The sequence below is a fragment of the Eptatretus burgeri genome, chromosome 1, assembly GCF_056783735.1.
Source record: "Eptatretus burgeri isolate ZD-2024b chromosome 1, Ebu_testis_v1, whole genome shotgun sequence".
Taxonomy (NCBI): domain Eukaryota; kingdom Metazoa; phylum Chordata; class Myxini; order Myxiniformes; family Myxinidae; genus Eptatretus; species Eptatretus burgeri.
This window is the reverse complement of record NC_140961.1, coordinates 163773004-163799646: the sequence shown is the minus strand read 5'-3', so window position 1 is coordinate 163799646 and position 26643 is coordinate 163773004. Positions and strand designations below refer to the sequence as shown.

The 26643-nt window shown below is 46.3% G+C and overlaps 1 protein-coding gene across 6 annotated transcripts in view; it reads right to left on the bottom strand.

The window, feature by feature from the left end:
- Positions 1-26643, bottom strand: part of LOC147035913 (arrestin domain-containing protein 1-like) — a 102914-nt gene that overhangs the window by 34469 nt on the left and 41802 nt on the right. For 4 of the 6 annotated variants that reach the window (XR_015049834.1, XR_015049852.1, XM_085848288.1 and 1 more), the window contains 2 exons: positions 11417-11599; positions 9097-9273 (listed from right to left, as the gene is read on the bottom strand). Coding sequence is in view for 4 of the 6 variants with exons in the window: in XM_085848288.1 (XP_085704414.1) it covers positions 9097-9273; positions 11417-11599 (360 nt within the window). In the remaining 2 variants the exon portion in view is untranslated. Of the gene's footprint in view, positions 1-5706; positions 6593-9096; positions 9274-11416; positions 11600-26643 lie in introns of those variants that run through there. The other 2 variants (XM_085848279.1, XM_085848273.1) reach the window with 2 other exon arrangements.

Genomic DNA, 26643 nt, shown 5'->3' with positions numbered 1-26643 from the left:
CCGCTTAAGCGGTCCATTCCGTGCTACAGTGATAACTGAGCGGTGTTATCGTCGGCCTTGACGGTTCTGATTAATTACCGGGCGTTTTAAACCCACTACGAACCCCTTACGTGATGCAAGATGGAGGGTCAATAAAAAAGGAAAAGAGACGAAGCAGAGCGGGAACAATTGCACAAGCATGTTTAATTGCACACACAGACAGCGTAGAAGGCACGTATTTACAGTCATACAGTCAAAATGCACATATAAAGCAAAGAGAGAGTTAAAACTGAAGACGCGTACAAACAGCAACACTTAAACAATACTACTTTAACGGAGACAGGCGCCACCCACAGTCACTTACACAAACCTAAAGGAAAAGCAAAGTGGCGACTTCCCTGTGGGCCGTCGAGTCCCTCTCCCACGTCCGTCGGCATGGTTGTGCCTAGCCCCGACTCCTCTCGCAGTCGGCGAACCCTCTCCGGCACTCCTCGTTCGGACGCGCGGGTCCACCACACAACCGTCGCTGTTGCGTCTGCCGTCCGTGCCTCCGTGGATAGGTCGCCCGCCAAACCGCGGGCGCAGGACCAACACGACAGGAACTCGAAGACGAGGGCCAAGACGAGAAGAGACTCAAGACTCTCGGACGACAAAAAGCTCTCGTGACAAAAGACCACCACTGCAGACGAGCGAAGAGGAAGAGGAGGAGGAAGAGAGAGAGAGGACGCGCCCCGCCCGTGTCCATCCTTTATAGCGTGGGGCTCCGCCCTGTTTTCGGCTCCACCCTCCTTCGAGAAGGTTCTCGAAAAGGGGCGTTACCTCACCCCGACCGCCTCACGCTGTTCATCCACCAATTGGCGGCGTGCTGCCCTTCCCCCTTCCCTCACACCAAGCATGGGGAAAAATGGCGGGAAAAGCCCACGAGCATCGTTGGTGGTTTTTGTTTGTTCCTCCGCAGAGATCGTCACCGCACGGGGCTTACTGAATGGCGAGTGGCCAAGATGTGGTAGCGTAGATGGTGGAGGTGGCGTGGTTGTAGTGTGGTTGGCATGTGGTGGGGATGGCGTGGTTGTTGAGATGCTGTTTGTTTGAAATAAAAGAGAGAACAGAAAAATGGCTAACTCAAAGCGTCGCAGCCCGGATGGATCATATAAATTCCCTCTATATAACGGGTTTGGGCTAACTACACAAGTACTTGCAGAAATATCTCACCTGAGGGCCCTTTATGGTGTAATGCGAATTTCCACAACCGTAACACTACCCCCTACCCTTTTTACAGACTCGTCCTGAGTCGTCAAATTTTCGTGTGCCATCGTGTAGTTCTCCCCTAGTATGTTTTACCTTCGGATCCCTGAGTGCGACATTCATGGTATTCGTGTCCCCAAAATAAATAACCTACGGGCTGAGTTACTAACGAAACAAACCCACTCATACAGACGACTTAAATAAAATTGTCGGCACAAACACATACATGCCGGGGGTGCACTCATATTTACAGTACAACTTAACACCTTACAAAATTTACACTAACCCATGGCCCAGGATCAATTGACTCTGCAGGCAGAAAACAAAAGTCAACCGGCGCACGGGCCGCCACTGCAGGCCCGTGTTGTAACTGCCAACAGGACAGTTCTTGCAGCTTGCAAACCTGTTGCTTTCACGATGATCCCGGCGCGCATGGCAATGAACAAGGGGGGGGGGGGCAAATCAAAACAGAAAGGGGGCTGGTGAACGTGGGCAGTGGGCATGGCATGGCAAAGGCAGCAGGCAAACACAGCCTCCAGAACAAGGCCGTTGCAGGCAAACACAGCCGGCAGACGAAATTGGCTGGCCCCTTGCCTTGTTCTGGAGGTTCGTGGAGGGAGTGCGGTGGTGCTGGCCACTCAGAAGGCGGGATCGGACCTACCTACTGTCTCCCTCCCAACCGATCACCTTTGCCTGTCACTGTCCATACCCACTCCCTTAATTTGTAAAAAAACAATTTAGCCCCAACTTATTTTTTTGTTGTTTTTATTTTTACTTCCCCCTATAAATCGTCCCCTAACCCCCTTTATCTTCATTGTTCGGCTAACCTATCGTCTCCTAGCCTACTCCCAACCCCTACGTTCCCTCCCTGGAGGGGAATAAGGGAGAGCTAGCATCCTGTGTCGAGGCCCAACTCAAGCCTCAGGATGGCCTCCCCTGACTTCAGCGATCTTTAACCCAAAGTGGGTCCAGCGGCCCACAACGAGAGCGAAGGGATTGATGGTGCGGAGGGGTACACTTCCTATCTACCCTATCCATTTAACTTTTGAACTACCCTGGGGCTTTCAACAAGCGCCTCTCACTTAAACTATTGGTTCTAGCAGCCAGGATTCCCGTCGCCTGTGTTGGTGTCCTCACAATTTCGGGCCATGCCCCCCAATTTTCTCTCCATGTCCTCACACGGTCTAATGGCTGGGATGCGTGGCTCCCTTGGCAGGCACTACCCTCTGCCAATTCTCTAACGATGGCACCCCCGGGCACTACACTGCCTCCGAGTCCACCAGCTCCCAAAACACCAGGGAGTGCCCTCCATGGCGACTCCCCTGAAACGCTCACGTGGCAGGCTGGCGCCCCAGGCCCCTTCCCTGGGTACCCGTGCCCAATGCACTGCCCACGCGGCTAACAGCGCCCCAGGCCCCCGCATCATGCAGGCGCACCCGTGCCCACTACGCTATCCCGGCCCCCCATGGGCCCTTGGCCTACCGCGGCCGACTAGCCCGGTGCCCGGGGTACCCACTCAGCGATACTCACCTTCCCCAGCCATGCTCCCAGCCTGTCAACAGGGCTCCTGCACCCCTCCAAAACAGGTTTCGAGCCTACACTCACACCAACAGCAAAACGACTTCCATTTTTCAATTTCGCTAACCCACTAACTCACTCTACACTGACCCCGGGGTCCCTTGGGCGGGAGTCACTCCTCCCCACAATCACTCATCGCACCATGCATTCCACATTCGCTCCACTCACACAGACCCGCTGGCCTCACTCACTCAACAAGTACACGTCCCATTCCATACTTCTCAACTCACACCGCTGAATCCTGCCATCCTGCTCACGACATCCCCTAACTAACTCGTGCTCCCACGTCGTCCCTTACACTACAGCACGTTCCTTTTAACACTACGTAGCTCAGCTACGTCCCCCTCTACACATTCAAAGTCTGTCTCTGTCCTCAAAATGTCATCAAAAATCATTTCCCCTCTTAAATCTCACCTAAAATCCCTCTACCTTATCCATTCCACGGGCCCCATGAGGACTAACCCCTGCCCCATGAAGCCGGTTGAGCTAAGCTAACCCTTCCCCCTAACTAGTGTTATCCTGTGCCCTGGTCAGGGGGTCTTCCACCCCACGCCCGGGAATCCTGTTCACCCAAAAGCGAGGCTTGCTTTCGTTAATTTTTTTTTTCAATTTTTGCGCAGCACCAGCGCGGCAATTAACAGCCACGCACCTTTGACGTGACGTCATGACAGCTGTTCGCGTCCCTCGTCGCTCTTGGACGGTACCATCTGGCAGGGATTCACCCTCCTGCCGGATTCCAACCATACACGCAGCCATGACGTCACTCTGCGCATAAAAAACTAGCCTCACGTTTCGAGGGGTTCCCCACGCGAACACATGTGCTCTGCCCGTTGGAGCTTCACACACACGCCCGCGTGGAGAACCCGTCCGGTCCAAATCCGTTATCCTGCCTAAACTTCGTCCGTCCGCGGGATCGGCAACATCCACCGCGGGGGTTTCCGGACCGGGCTTCACTCCCGCAAGCGAGCACGTGGCGGCCTCGTGCGTTGCACGGCACGAATCTCGCGCTCGCTGCTGGGTGAACCTGGAGCGGTCCCCATTACATCTACGGCTGCTACTCGGCTTTTGGCCTTTTGTCGCCGTCGTCTCCGTTCCAAGCACACACTCCTGCGTGTTACAACGCACACACTCCACGACATGACATTCACCCCGGGAGACGCGGCTGCATATTCCCACATGCCGACCGCCATCTCCCTTATATACAGCAACCTCACACACACGGTCTCTCTCACACTCGACCGCTCACTCACTCGTGCCATTTCCCTTGCACACGTGGCTCCTTTCACACACAGTGCCTCATCCACACACACGGCGTGCTGGGAGGCACGCACTTCGGCACACTTGCCACCACACCACTCACACACGGGGGCGCACTCACACCTTGCACCACACACACCGGGACAACCACACTGGGGATTAGTGCCACCACAAGGGGTTCCGGGTTCTCCAAACCCCCCAAACTCGGCATGCACCCGTGCACAGCAATCGCCCCTCTGCCTCGCCTGACACGACCGAACCCACCTGGTCGTGATCAGCTTCAAGGGAGAATAGCGTCTCCCTCCGTTCCTGAAGGAGGCCATCCAGCTGCTCGCACCGGGTCCCCACACATTCTGCGATCCTCCACTAACTTAATTAGTGTGTGCTCGTCCTTAACCCCGTCTGGATCGTGTCGTCTTCCCTTTACCGTTCCCATCTCCCGCGTCTCTATTATTTCCGTCTCTTCCCTTGTTATCTCCCTCGTGCACGTCTCCGTCACCCCAATTAGTTTTTCCCTCTCGGTCACCGTCACTGTTGCTCTCTCCGTCACCTTTACAAGTCTCGTCCAACACGTCCCCCGAATTTTTTTTTTGTTCCCGCCTTCACCGCGGGCCTGACAGCCGTTGCACTCCCCCCGCCCCCAGCTCATTCGTACCAGCACGTGGCGTCGCCATTTTGAGCTCCACTGCTCGCGTTTCGCTCCTCACCATTGCCATTATGCCCGCCTGCAGGCCACGGCCTATTCGCTGCATCTCACCCCGCAGTGTTTGTGTATTCGCTTCTATGTCATCCATTTTACTGTTTATTCCTGCCAGCATGGCGAATAGCTGGGTCATGTCGGGTGCGCTTGGGTGAGCCGTTTCGGCAGGGATCGGGGAGGTTTTCGGAGGAGGGGAGGGGAGGCGTCATACACCACGGCCGTTGCCGCGCCCATTTCGGGCTGTGGGTTCGATTGGGGGGAAAATTGTTCCTGCTCATTCAGCAATTCCTGCTCGGGGCTTTCGTCCTGGACCATGGATTCTACATTCAGACACACACATTTCTACCCCCGGCTCCCGCTCGCCTTGAGACGCCATCTTATTTCACGTAAGAGATTAATTTGGCCTGCTCGTAATTTGGAAGGAATCGGGGGTCGCTCCTCACACCCCTGAACCGATTCCCGTGAATTTAGTTGGAGACGGGAGAGTTTGTTTCCCGCTCACCGACACCAGTGTTGCGAATTCGCGCCCGCCGGTGTGTGATCGGCCGCTCGACTCGAATGGTGGCCGCCTCGCCCACCGGAACGGACAATTCAGTCGTGACCCTCTCGGAACAACGCCGGGAGCTAGTCACGGGTGGGGGTTTAACCTCACCACGATCGTGCCAATTGCCCACCCGCGCAGGATAGGGTTGCTCGCCACATTCGACCAACCTAATTACATGCGCAAGTGGTCGACCGGGCGATGGTACCACGCCACAGGCCGACTCCGGACACGAACCGCTTCGTCCGTAAGCGGTCCGTTCCCTGCTACAGTGATAACTGAGCGGTGTTATCGTCGGCCTTGACGGTTCCGATTAATTACCGGGTGTTTTAAACCCACTACGAACCCCTTACGTGATGCAAGATTGAGGGTCAATAAAAAAGGAAAAGAGACGAAGCAGAGCGGGAACAATTGCACAAGCACGTTTAATTGCACACACAGACAGCGTAGAAGGCACGTATTTACAGTCATACAGTGAAAATGCACATATAAAGCAAAGAAAGAGTTAAAACCGAATACGCGTACACACGGCAACACTTAAACAATACTACTTTAACGGAGACAGGCGCCACTCACAGTCATTTACACAAACCCAAAGGAAAAGCAAAGTGGTGACTTCCCTGTGGGCCGTCGAGTCCCTCTCCCACGTCCGTCGGCATGGTTGCGCCTGGCCCCGACTCCTCTCGTGGTCGGCGAACCCTCTCCGGAACTCCTCGTTCGGACGCGCGGGTTCACCACACAACCGGCGCTGTCGCATCTGCCGTCCGTGCCTCCGTGGATAGGTCGCCCGCCAAACCGCGGGTGCAGGACCAACACGACAGGAACTCGAAGACGAGGGCCAAGACGAGAAGAGACTCAAGACTCTCGGACGACAAAAGACCACCACTGCAGACGAGCGAAGAGGAAGAGGAGGAGGAAGAGAGTGGAGGAAGAGAGTGGAGGAAGAGAGAGAGGACGCACCCCGCCCGTGTCCATCCTTTATAGCGCAAGGCTCCGCCCTTCGCTCCGCCCCGTTTTCGGCTCCACCCTCCTTCGAGAAGGTTCTCGAAAAGGGGCGTTCCCTCACCCCGACCGCCTCACGCTGTTCATCCACCAATCGGCGGCGAGCTGCCCTTCCCCCTTCCCTCGCACCAAGCGCGAGGAAAAATGGCAGGAAAAGCCCACGAGCATCGTTGGTGGTTTTTGTTTGTTCCTCCGCGGAGACCCTAACCGCACGGGGCTTACTGAATGGCGAGTGGCGAAGATGTGGTAGCGTAGATGGTGAAGGTGGAGTGGTTGTAGTGTGGTTGGCGCTGTGGTGGGGATGGCATGGTTGTTGAGATGCTGTTTGTTTGAAATAAAAGATAGAACAGAAAAATGGCGAACTCAAGGCGTCGCAGCCCGGATGGATCACATAAATTCCCTGTATACAACGGGTTTGGGCTAACTGCACATGTACTTACAGAGATATCTCACCTGAGGGCCCTTTATGGTGTAATGCGAATTTCCACAACCGTAACAGTATTTATTACCTCTGCCACCGATGATGGAAGGTGATATCTTCACCCCTCTCTGTCTTTCTGTGTGCAGGATATCTCAAAAAGTTGTGGACGGATGTGCACGCATTTGGATGAAATTTGGTGGACAGGTTGGGTGGTTGACATGGACAATTTGATGACATTTTGGTGAAGATCCGGATCCAGATCCGGTTACTAGAATTTTAAAAGTGATTTTCCACCATTGAGAGATTGGGCCAAAAACGATATTTCAAAATGTTATTGAGCTCGATATGTTCATTTGTTTATTTTTTCCTTACCTCGGCCACCAAAGGTGGGAGGACGTTATGTTTTCACCGCTCGCTGTCTGTTTGTCTGTTTGTCTGTCTGTTTGTTACTTGCAAAAATCGAAGATTTTTCAAACTATATTGGTCGGTCAATTTTGTTATTCTGTCTGTCTGTCTTTGTCGATTTGTCAATTGCCTACAGGTCACAATTCTAAACCGATCATCATGAAACTTTACCAGGTTGTAGAGATAGTCTCAACTGAGAAGCCAATTGATATTTAGGTCAAAGGTCATCTTTCAGTAAAATTTCTAAAATCGTCCTCTTTCATCCGATTGACTTGAAATTTGAACAAGATTTGGATATTGCGTCACTGAATTGGGAAACCAATTATTTTTGAGGTCAAAAGGTCAGAGGTCAACTCAAGGTCAAACTTCAAAAATCATCAATTTTTATCTCAAACATCAACTCAAACATCAAAAAATTGTACATTTTCATCCGATTGACTTGAAAATTACAGAGCAATTTCAGAGTGCATTGCTGAATTGGGAAAGCAACTATTTTTGAGGTCAAAGTGTCAAAGGTCAACTCAACGTCAAACTTCTCAAATCATCAAATTTTATCTGAAAAATCGTCAATTTTCATCTGATAAACCTGAATATTAAGCAGCAATTGCAGTGCATCATCAAATTTGGAAACCAACTATTTTTGAGGTCAAATGGTCAAAGTTTGATGACCTCAAGGTCAAACTTCTGAAATCAATTTTTATCTGAAAAATCATCAATTTTCATCTGATTAACCTGAAAATTAAGCAGAAATTGCAGTGCATCATAAAATTTGGAAACCAACTATTTTTGAGGTCAAATGGTCAAAGTTTGATGACAAAGTCAAACTTCTGAAATAAATTTTTATCTGAAAAATCATCAATTTTCATCTGATTAACCTGAAAATTAAAGTCATTGCATGGTGCATCACTGAATATGGAAGCCAACTATTTGAGGTCAAAAGGTCAAAGGTCAACTCAAGGCCAAACTTCTAAAATCATCAATTTCAATCTGAAAAATGATGAATTTTCATCCGATTGACATGAGTTTTGATTAAGATTGTCAATTTCAATCTTAATGAAATGGACAATTTTATGTGTCCATGGTAACGTTTGGAGAGGTGGGGGTGGATTTTGCAAGTATCATGCTCTGCACGACATCTTTTTCTTGCTTGTCTGTTTGTGTGCAGGATATCTCAAAAAGTTGTGGACGGATTCGGATGGAATTTTGTCAACAGGTTGGGTGTGCGACATGGACAAATGGACTAGATTTTGGTGACAATCCGGATACGGATCTGATAATTTTTTTAAATGATTATTCACCATTGCGAGAAAGGACCAAAATGATATAGAGCATGATATCTCAAAAGTTGTGGATGGATTCGGACAAAACTTGGTGGACATCTTGGGTGTTTGACAAGGACGAATTCATTCGATTTTGGTGAAGATCCGAATCTGGATACAAGAATTATTTAATTTGTAAAGTGATTCTTCACGATTGATAAGGCCAAAAACGATATACATATGGCATGATATTTCAAAAATGTATTGGGCCCGATATGTTCCACTGGATGGCATTGTGTGGTAGAGGTATGCGCTCCACCAAGTGCCTTTGTAATTGTATTAATATATTTTAATTAATTTTCTCTTTGAAAAATTTCCACTCAATTGCGAAAAGTAAAAAAAAACACAAGCGATTTTGATCTGTAGACAGTACCTGTGCAGTCGTTTCGAGATTGTCTGATAACAAAACAGATTTTGAAGATCTTTTTCACATGGTCAACTAACTTTATGTCGGCTGCTCTAGAGTTGGAACATTAATATAACAGTTAGTTATATTAATGTTAAATGTTTGTGTAAAAGTACATCGTGATCACGTAATAGATTTCTTACAAAGCAAGCAAGACATTTAAATATTTTAACCCATGCCAAAAGCAAAGAATATGATTGACAAAAAAAGATTAGAAAACGTTAATTTCAAAGAGATTTCAACCTTCAAGTAGTATTCGACATCAATGAGCCTGCAGAAGCGAAGGTTGGACTCTGGAATTTGAGGCACGACGATCATCGACTGCCACTGGTCCTGTTGCTTGGGTCCCACGCGATTGCCTCTCACCTCTGCGATGGTAAGCTTTTCATGCCTCTCACATGATGTGCGGAAAATTGTTTTCTGGTCACACACAAGGCTGTGGGGTTAGCTTAGGGAGACAATTCTCACCGGATAACAAAATATCTAGGATTTTGAGGAGCATGCCAGGAAAACTTTTTTTTAAATCTTTCAACACAGCCAATTGAGGCCTTCCTTAAAGTTACCATAGTACAAAGGTACTATGGTACAAAATGTACAAGAAAGTACAAAATGTTTTTCCAAAAAAAGAAAAGACACAACCCCAAGGTGGTCCCTCCCCTAACTAACAAATTTGGTTTGGGGCCATAATTTGGATTAATGAACAGATATAAGTTCATCAGCAACTACTTTTCAAAGGTGTTGAAATAAGCTTACTTAATTGGTGGAATAAAGGAAACAAAATAAATCCATAAAATATTTCCTGAAGTTTCCCTCGATCTGTCAAACCGTTCTGGAGAAAAAGATTTTTTAAGGGTTTTAGGGTAAATCCCATATGGCTGCCAAACGATGTGACCTATGACGTCATATGTGGGGAATGTTTTGTTCCTCATGGATAGGCGGTCATACCTGTAAAGTTTCACCTTGATCTGTTCAGCCGTTTCGGAGATTTTTTTAAGGTTTAAAAAAACCAAAAAAAACAAATATGAACCATGTGACTGATGACATCGTCAATTTTTTTCTGTTCACCAATTTATTCCGAGATGACTCTCAAAAATTTTCATACTGATCAGATGTAGTGTTCATAACGAAGGCACCTATGACATCATAAAAAAAAAAATCACACTTATTCCCCATGGCACAGGAGGCAAGTTTCAATCTATGGTGAAAAATTTGTGTCAATCCGACAAGCAGTTGCAGAGAAAACGGAACAACAAAATGCAGACACATACGTATGCGACCGATTGCTTAACCCCGCATTTCGCTTCGCAAGCGCGTGCTCATTAAAAATCCATGTATCCGATCCAGACCTTCATCAAAATCGCATCAATTCGTCTTTGTTATGCACCCAACCTGTCTACCAAGTTTCGTTCAAATCCATCCTTAACTTTTCAGATATCCTGCTAACAGATAAACAGACAACAAAAGGAGAGGAGTTTTTTTTTTTTCTTTTGTATACCTTGGTCGAGGCTCGTATGAGAGCTAACACACAACTCACAGCAAGGAGGCATGAGACAAGAGGGGCGGGAGTGGAAGGGACAAAACAGTGGGGAACAGACACATTAGGTGAACTGTGGAAGGGAGAGGGATGGGGATGGGACAGGGAACATGGCGAAGAGAAGATGGACATTTCAGGGACTTTCAGGAAGGAAAGTAGGAGAAATGAAGGAAGTGGGCTTGGGTGGATTATCGGGGGTAGAAAAGATCGAGGATTTGGATGGGGGAAGATAAGAGGTGGTGGTGAACAGCTGTTTTGAAAGCCTGGAGGGAAGAATGGGAAAGAATAGAGTGAGGAAGTTTATTCCAAAGGCGGGAAAAAAGAGGAATGAAAGAGTGGAGATGAGCAGTGATTCGTGATTTTGGTAGTTTTACCAGAAGGGGGTTGTTGGCGGACCTTGAGCGCCCTGTGGAAATGTGGTGGGGACAAATCGCAGAGAGAGCAGGGGGGGCAAGGCTGGAGAGGAGTCGGTAGAAGACAGAAAGACCACCGACCAACCTGCGGTGAGTTAAAACATAACCTACATCCACCATGGTGGCGGAGGCAACAAGGACATGATTAGGCCATTTCACTCATCATTTTCACATAGTCCCAGAGTTAGTTTTTGCTACATCTGTAAATAACAATCTTCTTGAAGTTTTACTAAAGTCTGAAATAACCAGATCTTGATCCAGTGACCAACTTGTCCTGATGAAACCTGAGATCATGCTCAAGTGTAATATTACGATGCCCTTCACAAATTCTACATTCATCCATTTCACAGAAAATAAAAAAATTCTTTGCTGTCTTTGTTGTCTCACTTAACACCATCTTATTTTTTTGCACAAGCATCAAAATAGAAAACTTATGATTTGCTGTATGGGCATTGCTTATCAACAATAAAAAGCACAACCAAATGTTGAGATATCCACATGGATCACTCCGTCTTGTAGAAACCAAAATCAGGGTTAATTTTGAACATCATCTGGGGAAATAAAATTAGCTTTACTTACTCCCATCTTCCTTCCCCCAATAATATTTGGAACAGACCTGCATGAGACGACAAACTGTGCCATTGAGTTCACAATCGCAGTCATTTGACAGCTTGATGGTTATGTGGATTGGCTCGCCCACAACAAAGCCACCCTGATTGATAGTCACACACAATGACACGAGGTCCCTGCGGAAGAGCTCATAGAAAACTTTTTTCTCTTTTGATGCGGTCAACGGCATCTAGGGAAGGGCAGTATATTATGGAGGAGAGAAAAATGTTATCATCAGGAACTCATCGATTATTATTCAACGAGAAGCAGACATAGAGTAAATGAGACAAATCACACATTGGTATATGTACAAGAGATACTGAATAATTAAAAGGTGTGCACATCACTGGATGTTAAAAGAGGGGAAACACAAGAGGGGAAACAGAAATCCAAAGCTCATGAAAATAATCAGACAAATAAAAAAAGAAATACAACATAGAAAATAATGAACTGGAAACATGAGCTGCCCATAATAAGCTACAAATACACCAGATAGCAGGGAAAATAAACGATGATGAGGCCAACAACAGAAGAAATCAAAATAAACTGTTTGGAAACAACCCGAAAAAGTTCTACCGAGAGCGAGGGGAACAGAAACAAAATGTGACAACTCCCTGAACAAAAAGAGGACCTGGAAAAATTACGTAAAGGTATGTTTGAAGATGAAAAAGAACCCAACAAGGAAAAAGATTGAATACGACACTTGGTAAAGAAAAAGCAACATCGGCATGAAAGGCACCCAATGATAATCTATGAAGAAAAAAAATTATAAAACCTCTCGCAAAAACGTCGAACTTCAAATGCTCAGGCTCGGATGGGATTCCAAACTTCTGGCTAAAGCAACTACGTGCTCTCCACCCTCACTACGCTCGAGCATTTCACGAACTCATCCAAGGGAAACAGTCGATGGACGAATGGGCTTGCAGAAGGCAACACTCTTCTAATTCACAAATCTGAAGAAACCCATCTACCCAACAAATACAGACCAATAACATGCTTACCAACAACATACAAACTTTTAACAGGTATAATCACCGATGCAGTTTACAACCACCTCACTCAACAAGGAGCTTTAGAGACAGGGTAGAAAAGATGTAAAAAGAGATGTTATGGAACAATAGACCATTTATTGTTCAATAAAACCATCCTCGAACACTGCAAGCTCCGAAAAACCAACTTATCCACAGCCTGGATAGATGACCAAAAAAACCTTTGACAGCGTCATACATTCATGGATTACAAAATGCATACAAGTTTACAAAATTGACCTCCAAATAGTCACGATGATTGAAAAAGCAATGACACTGTGGAACACAATGCTGGTACTACCTTGCGTGGAAGGAAAGATTGAAATCCCAGCAGTAAATATATGATGTATCTTACAAGGTGACAGCCTTTCCCCCTCCTGTTTTGTTAAGCTCTGGACCCACTGAGTAACCTCATCAATGAACAAGGACATGGATACAATCTCAAAACGCAACAGAAAAACGAGCAAAGAAACAAAAAAGGTAACACACCTACTGCACATGGATGATCAAAACTCTTCATCACAAATGATGAGAAATTGGCAGATCAACTGAAACTAGTAAAGCAGTACTCAGGTCAGGTCAGGTATGGGAGCATGTGCCAGAACAGCGCGTCGCTGCGTCCACTTTCCGCCGGTACTCCAGGGGCCTCCGTCTGGCCATCCCCCAGGCAGATGCCAGGCCCATCCCCATCTCCTTGAGATGATGGTCAACCTGCTGCAACCATGAGGCACGTGGTCGGCCCACTGGCCTCCTCCACTCATGAGACTCCCTCGCTGAGAGAATCTGGTGAGCAGGATCAGCGTCAGGAAAACGAGCCACATGTCCATACAGCCGCAGCTGACGCTCACGGACTATGCAGGTAACAAATCTCATCCGAGTCTCTCTCAGCAACCGCTCGTTGGACACAAAATCCGACCAGCGATAGCCAAGGATTCTCCGAAGAGACCTGGAACCAAAGGAATTAAGTCTCCGTCTCAGATCCTTGGTCAAAGTCCAAGTCTCGCACCCATAGAGCAAGACTGGAAGTACCAAGGACCTGAAGACTCGGACTTTCGTCCTCCCGCACAGGTACCGGCAGCGCCACACCCCATGATCCAGTGAATCCATGACTCCCCAGGCCCGACCCAGACGTCTATTGACCTCCGGCTCACAACCTGCAGAGACATGAATATCACTGCCAAGGTAAGTGAATCTCTCCACGACCTCAACATCCTCACCACAAACAGACACAGACAGGACAGCAGCATCCAAGATGTCACCGAAAGCCTGGATCTTAGTTTTGACCCAAGAAATCCGTAATCCCAACGGCTCCGACTCCTCATTCAGCACCTCGAGGGCCCCCAAGAGGATGTCTAAAGTCTCCGCAAAGATGACTGCATCATCTGCAAAATCAAGGTCCGAGATCTTGACATTGCCAAACGATGCACCGCAACTTGATCTCTCCGACATCCTCCCAAAAATCCAGTCCATACAAGTGCTGAAAAGTGTGGGGGCAAGTCCACATCCCTGACGAACTCCAGTAACAACTGGAAATAAGTCAGAGATGGCACCACCACACTTCACAGCACTCTCAGTACCAAAGTAGAGTTCAGACATCAGATCGATCAGTTTCGGTGGCACCCCACGAAGACCAATAATCCTCCAGAGGACATCCCGATTCACTGAATCGAACGCTTCACAGAGATCAACATAGGCTGCAAGCAGCCCCTGCCGAAACTCTCGTCTGCGTTCGGTGAGGACACGAAGTGCAAGGATACGGTCAATCGTTGACCTCTTTGGTGTAAAGCCTGACTGCTCTGGACGCTGGTGCTCAAGCAGATGGTGGCGAACCCTATCAAGAATTATCCGAGCAAAGACCTTGCCCGGCACTGAGAGCAGCGTCACCCCTCGGTAGTTGTTGCAGTCTTGGCGATCACCCTTCCCTTTCCAGAGAGGGACAACAAGGCCCCTCTTCCAGTCAGTTGGGATGATGCCTGTGTTCCAGGCAGAGCACAAAACTGCATGCAACGACATGAGTGCAGCATTTCCACCAGCCTTGAGAAGTTCGGCATGTATGCCACAGATCCCTGGAGCTTTGCCCCGTTTCAACTGGTTCACCGCAGCCCGTGTTTCCACAAGCGATGGTGGACCACAGTTGATTCGAGGGTCAGCAACAGGGATTGTAACACCCTTGACGTCCAACTCGACAGCTGGGGGATCAGCCTGGTACAACCGCTCAAAGTAACCGGCCCAGCGGGCCTTCACTTCAGACTCCTCTGTCAAGAGCCTACCACTCTCTGCTCGAACTGCAGTGCTCCGAGGGATGGGCTTGGATGAACGTAATGCGCGAATTCCCCTGTAAGCGGGACGAGAATCACCTGTCCACAGGTGATGCTCTACCCCCTCACAGATTCCTCGCACATAGGCCTCCTTGTCCACCCTCAGTGCAAGTACAGTTTTACGCCTCAGCTCCCTGAACAGCTCAGCTCTGCCATTCAGCCTGGCCCTGCGACTCTGGTCAATGGTATCCAGTGTCCCTTGAGAGACAAAATTCTTCTTTGCCCTGCGGTGAACTCCAAGGCATCCACCGGCAACATCAAGGACGGTGGTCTTGAAGGTGCTCCACAACTCTTCAGGACCCCCCAAAGCACCCAGACCCCCAAGTGTCCACTCAGCCTGTTCGCAAACTCCTCAGCTACTCTCTCATCCCTGAGCTTGGCAACATCCAGCCTCGGCTGGGATGGTACCATTCTCCAGGATTTAAGGTGCAGCTTTAGAGTTGCTACAACAAGCCTGTGGTCAGTATTGAGGAACTGAGCACTCCGGTAGACCCTGCAGTTCTGGATCATCCTCCAACGACCGTCAATGAGGACATGGTCAATCTCCTTTGCCACACCGCCAGCGTTGGAATACCAAGTCCAGCGATGAGCTTGCGGGCGCTGAAACCATGAACCAGCCACCCTAAGTCCATGACTTCTTGCAAAGTCAAGGAACTTAGTGCTATTCTGGTTCATAGTTCCTGACCCATGGGGACCAACACACACCTCATAACCATCCCTATCAGTTCCAGTCGATGCATTGAAATCCCCCAAGACTAGGAGTGTATCTCGTCTGGGGCACTGATCAACCACAGACTCGAGTGTGGCATAGAATGTGTCCTTCACGGTGAGATCACTCGCCCCAGTCGGAGCATAAATAGAGACCAGGGAGATGACACCTAAGGAGTGACGAATCCTTAATCTCATAATACGCTCGTTGACTGGTGTTACCTCAATTATCATTGGGGTCAGCTTATTGGACACAGCTACAGCAACTCCTTGGGTATGGTAACCATCAGAGCGACCAGACCAATAGTAGGTGCAACCACCCACCATTATCTCGCCGCAATCCGGTCTCCGAACCTCAGAAAGAGCTGCAATCCCGATGTCCAAACGCTTGAGCTCAGATGATAACAGAGACAGGTGATCATCCTCTCTTAGGGATAGGACATTCCAGGCACCCACCCGAAGGGACCGCCTCAGGTTAACCCAAGGAGACCGCCGTCTGGTGGACGACACCTCAGCACCACTCCGACACACTCTCTCGCAATCTGACCCAGGGATGTTACCCCGTGGTTTCCCTCCTATCAAAGATTGGGGGTCCCGAAGGCTTTGCCCCAATCCCGTCATCCGGTGAGCTGCCCTGCGAAGGGAAGCTGCACAGGAGGTACTCCCACGGAGTGGGTTTTCAGATTTTTTTGCGTTTTTGCGTTTTGCGGAATGAAGCGTTTTACGGTGGCCGGAGTGCAAATCCTGCCACCAACCTCCTAATAAGAAGTGACCCAACTGCAGGAGGACGTCCGCAGACACAGTTGGGCACTAGATATAGATGGCCGTTGGCTCACAAGGAGCTCCTCCGCCCTTTGACAGGTTTTGTTTTTAATCCTGCTGGGTGTCCATATCCAAACACCCTCCTCACCAGAAAACCTGGTGGGGGAGACGGTTTAGTCGCCGACAACCCGACCATGGAACAGGTTAGTACAGGTTTACATGGTACCTGTAGCAGGTCACAGATCGAACCTGACCTGACAGTGTACTCAGAGGACACAGTACTCAGAGGACATTCAAATGGAGTTCGGTGTTTACAAATGTGCCAAATGCACACGTGTACAAGAAAAAACAAAAAGAACAACACTACAGGAACAAGAAAACAAAGCATCCTAGAAATTCCTTGGAACAAAAGAAGGCCCCCAGGTACAACACTTAAAAATGCGTAAAATAATCAGAAGAGTACCTACACCGAATATGACTAATACTGAAGTCATCCCTCTCTCCAAGAAACAAAACCAAAGCGATAAACCAACTTGCAGTGCCGGTATTCCAATATATCTGTGTAATTATAAACAGGCCACAATTGGAGATCAACAATTTAGACACAAAAACAAGGAAACTTCGAACTATTCACACGATATTACACAAAAAAAACAATGCATACCGAGGTTGTATTTACCAAGATGAGGAGGAGGAGGAGGCGGTTTGATAGAGATTAACCAAGTGCACAGAACATCATGTGGAGGACTAGCGGAGGATGTGAAAACCACAACATATTATCAGATGAGATTTGTTCATGAGCAAGAAAACAACAAACCAGAAGAGGATTATTTATTCATTCATTCAGCAGCAATCTTCCAATAACAGGTGCAAATGATGGATACTACCAAGGAAAATGAAACAGAAAAATCGCACCCGTGTCCACTTTGAATTTTATTATACCATTTTGAAATGTTAGACTTAAGTTAACTTGAATATGCTCTTTCCAATGGTGAACAATTTGAAGTGGTATAACCTTGTCATATATTTGCAATCCTCACCTGAATTTCTGGGAAAAATGAAAAAAATTTATTTTTGAGGGATCATGACTGTATTATATATGACTGATTAAGAAAAGTAAACATGTATTTGAATACTACTACCATACAGTTATTACATGAAAAAACTTCAAGTTTCTGGGATGGGTCAATAAAAATATATGGGGTCTCAAAGTTGGTTCTTCATACAAAACCAACATTTTTTTTTCTGGATTTCAACTGATCAGGTCATAAAATTTAATAGAGGTATACTCAGTTTTATGTTTGTTTCTTACAGAGCAGTTATAGAAGAATAATCTCTGAAAATTTCAAGGCTCTAGCATTAATATTAAAAAAGTTGTGGGAGTTTAAAAGTAGCCGTTCATTTTGTGATGCTCGCAGCGACCATAAAAATGGGGCCACAACCACATTTTCAACCCTCAATATCTCGGAGTTGACCGCATCTATGGACCTAAAATTTTACGCAGCTTCATTTTGATACCTGGGAACTATTTTATGAAAGTTTAAACTAAATCTGAGGGGGTCAACTGGAAACATTTTCTTAAGTTTGGTGATTTCAGATGGAATGACTCCTTAACAAGTGAATTATTTTGGGTTCTTTGTGGTTCATTAGCCTAATCAACTCAGGAGATCATGATGACCATTTGGGTGAATCACATTCCACATCAGAATGTTCCAAGAGGACTTCACCAAAAATTTTTTTAAAAACCACACACACACCTCATCCATTTATAGTAGAGTCTTAAAGGGTCTACAGGGTCTTTTGGGTCCTCTGGAACTTTTGGGTATTTTGGGTCTTCGGGGTCTTTTGAGTCTTCAGGGAATTTTGGGTTCTCAAACTTTTGGGTCTTTGGGGACTCTTGGGTCTTTTGGGTCCTCAGGGACTTTGGGGTTTCAAAGGGTCTTCAAAAGGTTGAAGGGTTTTCAGGAGACTAAAGGGTCAAAAGGGTCCATTTTTCGTAGAAATACTGCGTGTTAGAAAGGCTTTTCATTTTTGACGGACGGAAGAATGGAAATTGTGAAGCGGTGAAGCCGCTTTAATATTTCACAAACACAGCCCCAATGATTGCAAAGAAAAACAAGAGTGCAAGTGAGCACAATATATGCCCGAACAAGAAGGTATACAGTATAGAGAATTGTGCTACTACATGGAAAACAGCATCCTGGTTACCATGGCAACCACTTTAGATGACGAACGTATGTCACAACACACCATCTCCACAGTCTGTACCAATATACCAAATATGAAACGTGAAAGTTGAAAACTTTGGGAGTTAGAGTGCGGACAGGAACGGACGGACAGACAGACAGATGGACGGGCGGACAGATGGACGACCGGTATCACATAATACGCCCCGATATATATATATATATATATATATATATATATATATATATATATATATATATATATATATATATATATATATATATATATATATATATATATATTATATATATATATCGGGCGTATAAAAAGGAGAACCACAAAAAAATGTCAGCAGATATACTCTGATAAATGGGAGAATAACAAAAGAGAGGAAGATGAAAAAAAAACACAAGAGTTTGATAGGATAGGGATAGACAAGGAAGGTTCTGGAATAGCTAAGTGGTCAAATTAGTTGTGATGGAGAACGAGTCGTCATCAATGCCCAAGACCAAAGACACTGCACCTATGCTTTTAAGAAAATGGTGGGATTGAGCCAACCGCACAAATGCAGGTTTTGTCGGTTAGAAACAAAGTATCAGTCACTTCCTTTTGGGATGGAAAAAAACTCATGTCAGAACAGCTGGACACAGAAAGACATGACAGTGTGGAGTAATTCACTGGGACATTCGTAAATATTTCAACATCCCGGTCCCAGAACAATCATGGAAGCACAAACCAAATCCGATCCTTGAAAATGATCATATAATGCTCACGTATGACAAGATGATCCCATCAAGTGTGGACATTGCAAACAAATCACTGCGTCTGGACAAGGTGCTCAACCACAAAAAGGAAAAGTCAGCATTGTTGATCCAGGTTTCAGTTCCCAATGATTTTGGTCATTTTCCTGATTCCTGCAGCATTTAATCCAAACACCAGGATCTGAAAAATGAGGTGAAGAGCTCTTGGAAATTGAAGAAAGCTGAAATGATACCAGTGATAGTCGGAGCTGCAGGAATGATAAAGAAAACCCTTACTGAGTATTAAAAAATCATTCCAGGGAATGTCACTACAAACGAGTTACAAGTGGAGGTTGTCAGAGGTTCAGTGAAGATTCTGAAAAGAGCCCTTGGAACGAGGTTATGAAAACGAAGTTTCACAGTTTGGTTCATGAATCATAATCTTTCTCCAAATAGGAGGTGGACATTTTGAGTTCTGGGAGAACTTTCTCTCACCTTCTGAAACCCACAAATGGAGATAACAACCAATGGGTGAAAACATTATCTCAGATACCTGTGGAATTTCTACATTTAATATTTCATACAAACATATGCAATGGAAAAAGAACAGAACAAATGAGAGAAGGGTAACTTGACTGACACGGTGAGGAAAAATGAAGAAGAGGAAAGAAGATGAAAAAGAGGAGGGAGAGGAAAGAGAGAGAGAGAGAGAGAGAGTAGTGTGGGGAGAGACAGAGTAGTGTAGGGAGAGACAGGGAGAGTAATGTAGAGAGAGAGAGAATAGGGTGAGAATAGGGTGAGGAGAGAGACAGGTGAGATTGGAAAGAGAGAAGTGAGAGAATGGAGAGGTGAGAGAGGACAATTATAGAGTGAGGAGAGGGAAAGAGAAAGAGAAAGAGAAAGAGAAAGAGAAAGAGAAAGAGAAAGAGAAAGAGAAAGAGAAAGAGAAAGAGAAAGAGAAAGAGAAAGAGAAAGAGAAAGAGAAAGAGAAAGAGAAAGAGAAAGAGAAAGAGAAAGAGAAAGAGAAAGAGAAAGAGAGAGAAAGAGAGAGAGAGAGAGAGAGAGAGAGAGAGAGAGAGAGAGAGAGAGAGAGAGAGAGAAAGAGAAAGAGAAAGAGAAAGAGAAAGAGAAAGAGAAAGAGAAAGAGAGAGAGAGAGAGAGAGAGAGAGAGAGAGAGAGAGGAAGAGGGAGAGGAAGAAAGTACGTCGGTGGCTGAAATAACCCACACAGATATTTCCATAAAGGACGTACTATTTAGAATGTGAGATCGTCTATAAAGTATGTACGGTACCAGTACAATGTCAGCACGTTGATAAAGTTTTTACGACAACCTTTGTAAATCAGTTGGAGAACATCTTTATGTATTTGTAAAAATGAAAGAAACAAGTGATAAAAACATGTTTTTTTTAATGTAAAAGGATGTTGGGATGTTCCTCAAAAAAGTGTGTAAACAAGTTACTCCCTCCTTGGTCTCTCCTTGGTTCCTTCCTCCTCCGGTATGACAGACCTGAGCATCGTCCTGGTGGAGGTGTTGCTCTCTTCATCAAAGACTCTATTCCTCACTCTCCCTGCACTGCCCTCACTCCCCCACACCCCTAGGAATACCTCTGGCTACGGCTACCCTCCACTCCCTCCTCATGTTTATATGTATACTGTACCGTCCACCTAACAGTGATGACTCCATCTACACCTCACTATCCGAAAACATGGACCATCTTCTATCTTCTCATCCAAACTCTCTCTTCCTCTTATGTGGTGACTTCAATTGTCATCATGCCAGTTGGCTAGGTGTGGGTACCTCTCTCACCTGCCATGGCACCTCAGCAAAAGCTTTCTGCGACTCATTGGGACTGATTCAATCGGTCAATTTCCCGACCCGGATCTCAACCAGTGGTACTCCATCTCTTCTGGATCTGATTTTGACAAATTTCCCTGACAATATCTGCTGCTCTTCATCCACTCCAATCGGTTCTTCTGACCACGTCCTTGTCAAAGTGGACATCTCTCTGGCTGTTATCAGAGAACCACCTCACCGCCGTCGAGTCTGGCATTTCACTCAAGCCGACTGGCAGGGTCTCCGAGCAGCCATCAAACTGACAGACTGGTCTCCTATCACTACTTTCTCCAACATCAACTCATCCTGGGAATTCTTTCAAAGACACTTGCTCTCCCTCATGCACAGATTTATCCCCTCTCGTGTTCAGTTGTCTTACCCTTCCTCCAGCCCTTGCTTTACTGAAGCTTGTGGCGAGGCAGTTGTCCTGAAACAACTTGCCTTTGCCTCATGGAAAGCAAACCCAACTGAGGGCAATCTCAGTTCCTTCCATAAAGCTTGGAACAAGTGTGTATCTACCCTCAGGAGAGCCAGAAAACAACATCTTTCTTATCTCAAGTCTGAACTCTCAAACCTCTCTCCCTCCTCAAAATCCTGGTGGCGTTTAATCAAATCTGTTTCTGGTGTATGTTCCCCCTCCACCCCCTCCCTTACCTCAAATGGCCGCACTGCTGATACCGCACGTGAAAAAGCTGAATGCCTAAACTCGGTGTTTGCAGCTAAATCTTGTGTCAAAAACCCATCACTTTCTCTACCCACCTTACCCAGTCGCACCCAACTGTCCCTGGACTCTGTATCCTTTTCTCCTGACAAGGTGGAGAGCTTGCTTTCAAACCTCGACTCAGATTCTGCAACCGGTCCAGACGGCATCAGCCCACGTGTCCTCAAAGCCTGCTCTTCTGCTCTTGCTCACCCTCTCTCTGTTCTATTCACCCTCATTTGCCCAAGGTCATCTGCCATCTGCTTGGAAATCTGCAAACATCACTGCCCTGCATAAAAAGGTGCAAAAACAGATCCCTGCAAGTACAGACCAATCAGCCTTCTCCAAATCATCAGCAAGGTTATGGAATCCATCATCGCTTCAGACATGAAATTCTTCCTCTTCTCCATGGCTTGATTTCCGATCATCAATTTGGTTTCAGACCAGGTCACTCTACCCTGGATATGCTGCTTCTGCTCTCCCAACAATGGATGGAGGTCCTCAATGCCAGACAGGAAATCCGAGCCGTATCCCTGGACATATCACGTGCTTTTGACACAGTCTGGCACCCTGCCCTACTCACCAAACTCTCTTCCCATGGTATTCAAGGCCATCTCCACTCATGGCTCGCAGACTTCCTCTCCTGTCACAGTCAACGTGTGGCCCTAAATGGAGTTCTTTCATCCCCTCTTCCTGTCCAGGCTGGAGTTCCTCAAGGTAGCGTTCTGGGCCCTGTTCTTTTTCTGGTTTTCATCAATGATCTCTCCGACTCTCTGGAAAATCCTCTATTTCTCTTTGCTGATAACTCCACCCTCTGCTGTACCATCGGTCATCCCTCAGACCGACAAGCAGCAGCTTCTTCTCTCTCTGCAGATCTGAATAAAATCACAAACTGGTGCAACACGTGGAACATGTCTTTCAATCCGGACAAATATCACACTCTCACTTTGTCTCTTTGAAAGGACCGTTTAGAAAACCCACCCATCCACTTTCTCAACAATCCTCTGGAAGAAGTCCTTTCTTTCAAGCTTCTGGGTCTCACTATCTGCCATGACCTGTCCTGGGAAAGCCACCTTTCAAACCTCGCCTCCAAAGTCATTCGCCGACTGGGAATCCTCCGTCGTGCAAAGTCTTTCCTCGGCCCTCTTGAGCTCCTGACCAATTACAAAGCTTTTGTCTGTAGCCTGTCTTGTAGTAGAGTACTGCTCTCCCCTCTGGGCTGGTGCTCCTGCCTCCCACCTTTCTCAGCTTCACACTGTAGAAACCAGGGTATTTTGGATAATCGGCATCTCCCACAATGAAGCTGAGTCTTTGAGCCTCTCACTCAATCACCGAAGGTTGGTCGGTGGTCTTTCTGTCTTCTACTGTCTCCTCTCTGGCCTTGCCCCCCTGCTGTCTCTGCGATTTGTCCCCACCACATTTCCTCAGGGTGCTCAAGGTCAGCCAACAACCCCCTTCTGGTAAAACTACCAAAATCACAAATCACTGCTCACCTTCACTCTCTCATTCCTCTTTTTTCCCACCTTTGGAATAAACTCCCTCACTCTATTCTTCCCATTCTTCCCTCCAGGCTTTCAAAACAGCTGTTCACCACCACCTCTTATCATCCCCTATCCAAAACCTCGATCTTTTCTACCCCCGATAATCCACCCAAGCCCACTTCCTTCAAATTCCCTGCTTTCCTTCCTGAAAGTCCCTGTAATATCCATCTTCCATTCCCCACCGTTCTATTTCGGGATTGACCGTTCGTGCGTCCGTCACGACCGTTCTTGTGTGTTGAATAAACGTGTTGGTTTCCATTATATCTGCTATTGCGACCGTAATTACTGCGTTGGTTTCAATTTCGGCCGCTTTTTCATCAATTTTAGCTGTTTTTGTAACAAGAATTACGGGTTTTCATCCGTCTGACAACGTTGGCGTCCGCTTATTAGGGGGGCCTGGACAAGATACACAAAAAAAAAAAAAGTCGGTTGGAGAGAGGGAAGAAGACTGATTTTTGAAATATTTTATAACAAAAATATAATTGTATATTTATATATGCAAGTAAATAAACAAAACATGCAATGCAGGTACTGGAGAAGGAAAGGAGGATAGAAACAAAAGGAGAAAATGAAATAAAACTAAAATCTCTCAGCACTGAGAAAAGTAAACCATGAATACAACAAAAAAAATATATGACCTCTTACCCGATCAGCCCCGGTCCGAAATTTGGGTCACCGGTATCAAATTAGGGGAGAATGCTCATAGTGTTTTTTTATGAAGGTATAAACCCCTAGAGTTGGAAAACATGTGATAGCATTGTGGCGGTGGCAGCTTTATGGGAGTTATCCCCCTTTTTCCAAAATGGCCGCCAAATGCTCAATACCCTATATATAGCAGATTTTAGACCACCTAGAGCAGTGATACTGGTGTCTACGACTAGGTTTGAGGGTCAGATATATCATTTCTGTATTTTCCGAAAATATTGGATGCAGCCTTAATATTAAAATTCAAGATGGCCACCAAAATGGCTGCAGACATATTTAAATGACCGCGTTTAAGGTCCTAGAACAGTTACGACAGTGATTTTGGTGTACATTTCCAATATTTTAGGTAAATACAGAAATGATATATCCATCTGTAGTGAAATGTACGTGATGACTCTTATACTCATCATTTACTGTCAATAATTACTGTTCATCGGCATCCACATTGTCATCCTCGTCCGTACTCTCCACATCATCTGATGACCGATTCTCGCAGTCTGACAGTTTGCACATATCATTGCACTTAAGTCCATTTGCCAGATATACACAATTTGGCAGCGTACATTTCCTTGAACATTTGCAGGCCAGTAGGGCCAAGATAGCCTCAGGCGCTGGCTGACCATCCATCCAATCCACTACCATTAATTTCTCGGCTCCATCCATGTCAATTTTCCACCCTCTGCTAATGGGACTTGGTACACCTGGGTCTTGCTCAAGACATCTTCTCCATATTCCAGCCTGGTAGTTTGCCCTTTGTGCATGTTTGACTAAGTAGTCCCTGCAGGGTGGAAGCTGATGACTCTCTATCTCACCTTTCTTAATACAGAACAAGTTGTACCTGAGATCATTGACCTTGGTGAATGCTGCTTTGGGGCCATAGAGGAGGCATGCGACACACTCTAGTTTGTTCATCAGTTCTGAGGAGAGGTCCCATTCCTGGCCCAACTCTGTGAATGTGTTCTTGATTTCCCTGTTGTTGGTCACTAATTTTAGAGCACTTGCCTTCCCTTTACCTGTGAAAGCACTGGTAGTGTCACATCCAGTGTATGCATGTATACCAATAAGAGCTCTGCAGACATCTATGCCGACAGTGGCAGCGACTTTCCCGATGTCAACTAATCTAGTTCTGGTTCTAGTTCCACATTTCTGGAATAACGGAGCTCTTATCTTGTCATGGAATGCCAAACACATGATAAAGACATCTGTGTCCTCTGCGCATATCACTACAGCCTGGTAGCCCTCTCTCGCAGCATGGATAGCATGGAAAAGTAGGTGCCCATCTCCTTCCTCCTGCTGGCACTGGAGATCTGGTACCTCTTCACTGCCCTGTGATGTAATTCTGTAGCATTTGTCATCTACAGTTACATACAGAATCTTCTCATGTAGTTTCTCTCTGTACACTGGCGTCCTCCATTCACTGACAATGAAGCTAATCAGACTGGTTTTGTTAGTTATTCCTGTCAGGAAACTTCTCCATTGCCTCACAATCTGTGCGCTTGTGATATCCTGCAGCTGGTGTCCAGTCTCTTCACCTCGTGCCGATCTCTCACTGTTCTTGATAGAATTCTCTCGATACGTGTCGAACACAACATCTATTCTGGTACTTTTACTTCCTTCACGCAATGTCATAGACAGTATTGTAGTGGCAATGTCTCCAAACGTAGCTTGATCACCCTTTACTTTTGAACCAAGTTCATTCCATCGACCACAGAAGCCGGATTTTGTGGGAGTTGGTCTGCTACTGTCACATTCTTCTGCAAAGTAGTGGCTAAGGAAACTTTGTTCGTTTTCCTGAGTAATCCGTCTGGGGTAGAGAGCCCAGGGTAGTGGTCCCAAGAGGTGAGAGAGGATGTCCTCCATCGTGAGATTGCGCCCTTGTGCCATCACTATGATGCGACCAAACAGAGACCGGTCAGCTTTCAAGATTATGTCCTTCCCACTTGTTTTCACTACCTTCTTCACTACTTACACATATTTAACCTCCGCCATCTTCGAAGATGGATGAAGGTTACTGTTTTCACCCCTTTCTGTTTGTTTGTTTGTTTGTTTGGTTGTGAACAGTATTACGGAAAAACTCCTCGACGGATTTCGACGAAACTTGGTGGGGGGGGGTTAGGTTTGGTCCAAGGATCATGCCATTAAATTTTGGACTTGGTCCCCCCCCCCCGCCACAAAAAAAATTGTTAGAGAAAATTTTTTTTTGCATTTCTACATGTTTTCGTGATTTCCAACCCCCCCCAAAATTTTTTTTACCCCCCCCCCCAAAAATAGAATTTTTTTTTTGCATTTCTACATGTTTTAAGTGATTTCCAACCCCCACCCCAAAAAATTGTTACCCCCCCCCAAAAAGAGAAAAATTCTTTTTCTTTTTGCATTTCTACATGTTTTAAGTGATTTCCAACCCCCCCCAAAGAAATTTGTTTTTACCCCCCCCAAAAAAGAATTTTTTTTGCATTTCTACATGTTTTAAGTGATTTCCAACCCCCCCCCCCGTGGTGAATTGAGGTGAATTGAGGGACATGACGCGGGATCACATGTTGCGCGTCTCGCGTATAAGGGGAGGTCTCCGCGGCACGAGTGGTTGTCCCCGGGGCATTGCCATTTACATCGGCTGTTCACTTGATGCTCGTTGACTGAAGGTGCTCATTGACTGGTGAGAATGGAGATTATATCGAACTCCGTGCTTACGCGGATTTAGTCTGCAATGATTA